The sequence below is a fragment of the Somniosus microcephalus genome, chromosome 1 (genome assembly GCF_052327205.1).
Source record: "Somniosus microcephalus isolate GS21.2 chromosome 1, FLI_Smic_1.0, whole genome shotgun sequence".
NCBI lineage: Eukaryota > Metazoa > Chordata > Chondrichthyes > Squaliformes > Somniosidae > Somniosus > Somniosus microcephalus.
This window is the reverse complement of record NC_140987.1, coordinates 237,797,427-237,802,510: the sequence shown is the minus strand read 5'-3', so window position 1 is coordinate 237,802,510 and position 5,084 is coordinate 237,797,427. Positions and strand designations below refer to the sequence as shown.

The 5,084-nt window shown below is 54.4% G+C and overlaps 1 protein-coding gene across 1 annotated transcript in view; it reads left to right on the top strand.

The window, feature by feature from the left end:
* Nucleotides 1–4,191, top strand: part of LOC147124679 (bestrophin-4-like) — an 8,758-nt gene extending 4,567 nt beyond the window's left edge. The window contains exons 3-4 of the mRNA XM_085983928.1: nucleotides 2,715–3,332; nucleotides 3,706–4,191. Of these exons, the coding sequence (XP_085840054.1) occupies nucleotides 2,715–3,332; nucleotides 3,706–4,191 (1,104 nt within the window). The remainder of the gene's footprint in view (nucleotides 1–2,714; nucleotides 3,333–3,705) is intronic.
* Nucleotides 4,192–5,084: the final 893 nt, after the last annotated feature.

Sequence of the window (5,084 nt, the reverse complement as noted above, 5' to 3'; positions counted from 1 at the left end):
CCTCCTCCCCTCTCCTCCCTCCCTCTCCCCTCCCCTCCTCCCTCTCCCCTCTCCTCCTCCCTCTCCCCCTCCTCCCCTCCTCCCCCTCTCCCCCCTCTCCTCCTCTCCCCTGCCCGAGCCCTCATCCCCCGCTCCAATCCCTCTTTCCGCCCCGGGGCCCGGGCCTCGGCACCTGGATGAACGCGTTCCCTTGGACGCTTCTGGCGGCCTCGGCCGTCACCCTGATGCCGTTGGCCGAGGCGAACTCCCGCAAAGACATGGCCCAGCCGAGTCCAGCGCCCCGGTCAGCTCGAGGTCCGCAGCTGCTGTTCGGCCGCAGGCCACAAAGCACCCGAGCCCAGCGCCAGCGATGGCTCCACGGAGCTCCGTGCCGCCCCACGCACTGACATGGCCCCGCCCTCCCGAGCTGGCTTCAAGAGCGCCGATTGCGGCTGTGGGAGCCGGCCGGCGGGCCCGGTTGCCAGGGTAATCCTTCCCGCTCTCCAAGCCCCGCCCGAGATCCGCACTCCCGAGAGCCCCGCCCCCCCGCCCAAGCCGAGCGGGGAACAGAGAGAGACGCCGCGTCTCAGCTGCTCCTGCTGCGCGCGTACCCTTTACTAAGATAGCGGCGCTCGGCTGAGGCTCTCCCCTCCCGCCTTCACAAAGATGGCGGCGATCGGGGGCCGCTTGTTGACTGGGGCCGGGAGGTGCCTAGCTCGGGCGTGGGTGCGGAGGAGAGGCTGAGGCTTCGAGGCCTACCTGGAAAAATGGGGAAAGGTAGGAAAATTAATGAGATTAGATAAAAGATTTAGAAAGTAATTAACTTTTTTTAAAAACAATATGTGTTTTAAAAGCAACGTTTTTTTTAAAGACGCAGAAAGCGGGAAAAAGAAAGGAAAAGTTTGGAATCAAGATGGCGGCGACTCACCTCGGTTCAGAACGATAAGGCCCGCCCACACACGCACCGATTGGTCGACCGTCAGGTTACCAAAGCGTAGGATTGGTCAATCGTCCCATCACTCGACCGTAGGAGGGCCCGGCTGCACGCGCCAGGAACCCGGCGTACGATTGGTCGACCTCGAGGTCACTCTGTCGCTAATGAGCGGATAATGAGATGATAATGAGCGGAATGTTGAACGTTTTTCGGATACCGCGGGCGCGATTTTTGTCCGGCCGAAACGTAAATACGCTTACGACCGTTTTGGAACGGTAAGCTTTCTTTCAACGTAACGCACGCGTAGGTTTGCTCTATAACTTTCGAGCGCATAGCCGGACAGACGCACACGTGAGGACAGACAGACAGACAGATAGACAGACAGATAGACAGACAGACAGAATGATCCGTTTATTTATATATATATAGATAGATGTACATAATTCACTTTAACCTAACTGTATGTATATTACTTACCTGTTTGGGCCGTTGCCCCTTTAAATTACCTGTTTGGGCTGTTGCCCCTTTAAGAACGCAACGTGATGCGCTGATATCACGTCGCGCATCACGTGATGCACCCGCGACGGCCGCCGGCCTCATTCTGCCTCCCATAATGGTCGCCGGCACAGCGGGCCTACCGCGCCCATGACTTCGGCTGCATCGGCCAACTGCAGCGCCGGGTTCCCCCCGCGCTCGCGACTTCGGCCGCAACAGTCAGCCTCAGTGCTGGGTAAACGCGCCGACGTATCGGCGCGGGTCACGTGACCGCCCCAAGTGCGGGCGAATGCGCTGACATCACGACGCGGTCACGTGACGCTCGAAGCGTGGGAAAACACAGCCAGGCGGGATGACGTCATCACGCCATCCACAGGACTGCGGACTCAGTCCTCGTGGTGTCCCCGTTGGGACAAGACCTACCTGCTGGTTCTCCTGCATCCATCTGTAACATCGCTGTATTTCTGCATTAAACAACTTATTTATTGTTCGCCTGAAGTCGGACTCAATTATTTAGTAGGCATTCTTCTAATACCTGCTGAGATCAACCCGAATACCTACAATTGGTGACCCCGTATCCGTGAACGTTTTTCACGGAAGCAACGCGTAGCCTGAACCTCATCTTCACAGACGACGACCGACGAACTACAGACCCCATCTTTGCGAACGTATTTGCAAAGGAAGGGCGGCCTGGAGGTGATCCCGTTTTTCACGGACGAAACTCAGCCGGACCCCGATTTTTGTGAACAATTTTCACAAAAGAAGCACGCCATGGAAGCACCAGCCGTTCCGCTGTCGCTACCACAATTCAGGGAGAAACAACCGCCCTCGTGCTTTGTAAAGGTAGAAGCCCTGTTCGCCGATAACATTGCGGCGGAGCAGACCACGCACCTGCTTACGGTCTCCGTATTCGACTTTTCTACCGCCGCACGGATCGTCCACCTCTACGTCCAACGCAACAGCAAGTATAAATCTCTCCAAGCGCGGGGTACAGTATGTTCGGGCCCACGGGATCGGAGCGCGCCCTGCGGGGATACCACGAGGACTCACCCCCGTGAACCACGGGGACGCACTCCTCACGCACCATGAGGACCCATCCCTCGCGAACCACGAGGACCCATCCCTCGTGAAAAACGAAGACTCGTTCCCCGCCGACGAAGCACCAGCTCATCGGCCTGCCGGTTGTGTTACCTACCACACTTGTCGGCGAGAAAGAGAAGCGTGCCGCCGTCTCGGCAGTAGTTCCACTAAGTCAACAATAACAAGAAGCATTGCCGCCCTTCCGGCAGTTTCCCCCCACTGAAAGCAACAACGACCTGGACCGTTGCTGCCCTTGCTCCGTTCCATCAGCACAATGGTCCGAAAGCGATTCCCCTCCATAGAGCACGTGGTAGAAGCAGGTTTTATGACCTGTGATGAGCAACAGAAGTTTAAAAGCCTTTACTCTGATTTTAACAAGTACTGGATTCCGTGCGTATGGTTGGCGAACCTGACGGCTCAGGCTCGGAGAAAGGGGCGAATCCGGGGTGATGTGGCCCTAAGACTACTGATGGATGAATTGAATCGACATCGGGCAAAATGCAGTCTGTTATTTCACTATGACTGGCTCAGCATCCCCCTAGGGTACACTCCGGTGGTTACTATTGCGGTCAATTCCTTCTTTGCCTTCTGTCTGATTGGACGGCAGTTCCTTGAACCAGGGGCAGGGTACGAAGAAGATAAGATACATGTTAATGTTCCAATCTTCACCCTACTGCAATTCTTCTTTTATTCAGGCTGGCTTAAGGTAGCAGAACAGACCATTAACCTATTTGGAGAGGGTGATGATGATTTTGAAACAAACAAGCTGTTTGACTGCAACCTTCAGGTTTCCTTTCTCTCTGTGGATGACATGTACCAGAATCTTACACCCATGGAGAAAGACAAATGGCTCAACCGAAGAAACCGATTCCTCTGAAAATTAACTGCCCATCTTTGTTTGCTGTTATTAATGTCATGTCTCATTATAAAATAGTTACCTTCAGTTTTACTTTGTTAAAATGTTTGATGAGTCTGCCTTTACATTGCGGGTAGCATAGTGGGTTAGTGCATCACCCTTTCACTTTTGAAACCTCGATTTGAGTCCAACTTGGATTAATGGGATGAAAATTGTCTCTTTCTGCCACTTTTAGTGAACTGATTTTGGGTCGTCTCAGCCCAGTTCCTATTTGGGGGTGCAACTGCATAACAACAATTGCCCAAAAGACAAACTGCGTAGCAGTCTCACTCAGTGAACCCTTCAGGTTGGCTTGTTTGGGAAATATTGGAATGAATCCACAGCTCAGCCTCCTTACACCATCGCTACAGCCAACAAGACTCACAAATCATCATTTTTAGGATCTGCCTTTGACATGCGTGTGATTGATAGCCCAGTCCTCAACAGACAAGTAGAGCAAGAGTCAGAAATGGAGCTCAAGATGCACACCCCCTTGCTCAGTCGCTTCCTCAATGTTGCTGCCTCACCAGCTGTTAGTCTCAAAAACTTTGGCAGGGGCAATCGAGCGGTAAAATTGTTGCGTCACCGTGTGGACAGCAGCTCTTCCAATTGCCAGCCTAATGAAGAACTCGATTTGGTCACTCCCATCAGTGAAGAGGACTCAGAAAATGAGGCTCAAAACAGGCCCAGTGAACCTTCTAGTCCTAATGGCATCCTTAAAGCTCCTCACAGATTCGAAGCATCAGAATTTCAAAAACCCTTGCTATTTACAGTCGAACACCCAATGAAAAATGTAAACACCAACTAGAACATTCTTTGATGAGTTACAACTCCCTGTATCTTCACTCTCTGTTGTATTACCGTTGTAACACCACGGCACGCACCGTTCCGTGCGTTCCAGTCTCCTGCAGATTTCGCTCACCTGTCGGCGAGTTCACCGACCTCGCCTGTCCAGTCCTTCCGGATCGCCCGTTTGGCTTTCCGGCAGAGTTCGTCAGAACAAGGGCTTGTCCCAGCTTCAACAGAGCGATCGCCCGCGTCCGCCTAACCTGCCCGTCACTCTGACAAGGCCTGCTGTTTCGCCCCAGCGCCCGTTCATACCACGGACTGCAGAGGTCACACGTCTCCACGGTCCTTTGCCTGACGGATACATTTTATTCGCCTCGACACGCGTAAGGATCCATTTACGACCAGCATCTTCAGACCTCGCCCGCCAAGTCGGGACAGCACGCCCGCCGAGACCACCAGCTCGTCAGACCATCTCATCTTTGGACTTTCATTAAAGCGAATTCTGGGGGGGGGGCGCATGTGACGGTTCCACCGGGTGTCCCTTACATATATAATGTACATAATTCACTTTAACCTAACTGTATGTATATTACTTACCTGTTTGGGCCGTTGCCCCTTTAACTTACCTGTTTGGGCCGTTGCCCCATTAAGAACGCGACATGATGCGCTGACGTCACGTCGCGCATCACGTGATGCACCCGCGCCGGCCGCCGGCCCGGCTCTGCCTCCCGTAACGGCCGCCAGCACAGCGGGCCTACCGCGCCCGTGACTTCGGCCGCATCGGCCAGCTGCAGCGCCAGGTTCCCCCCACGCTCGCGACTTCAGCCGCAACGGCCAGCCTCAGTGCCGGGTAAACGCGCCGATGTATCGGCGCGGGTCACGTGACCGCCCCAAGTGCAGGCGAACGCGCTG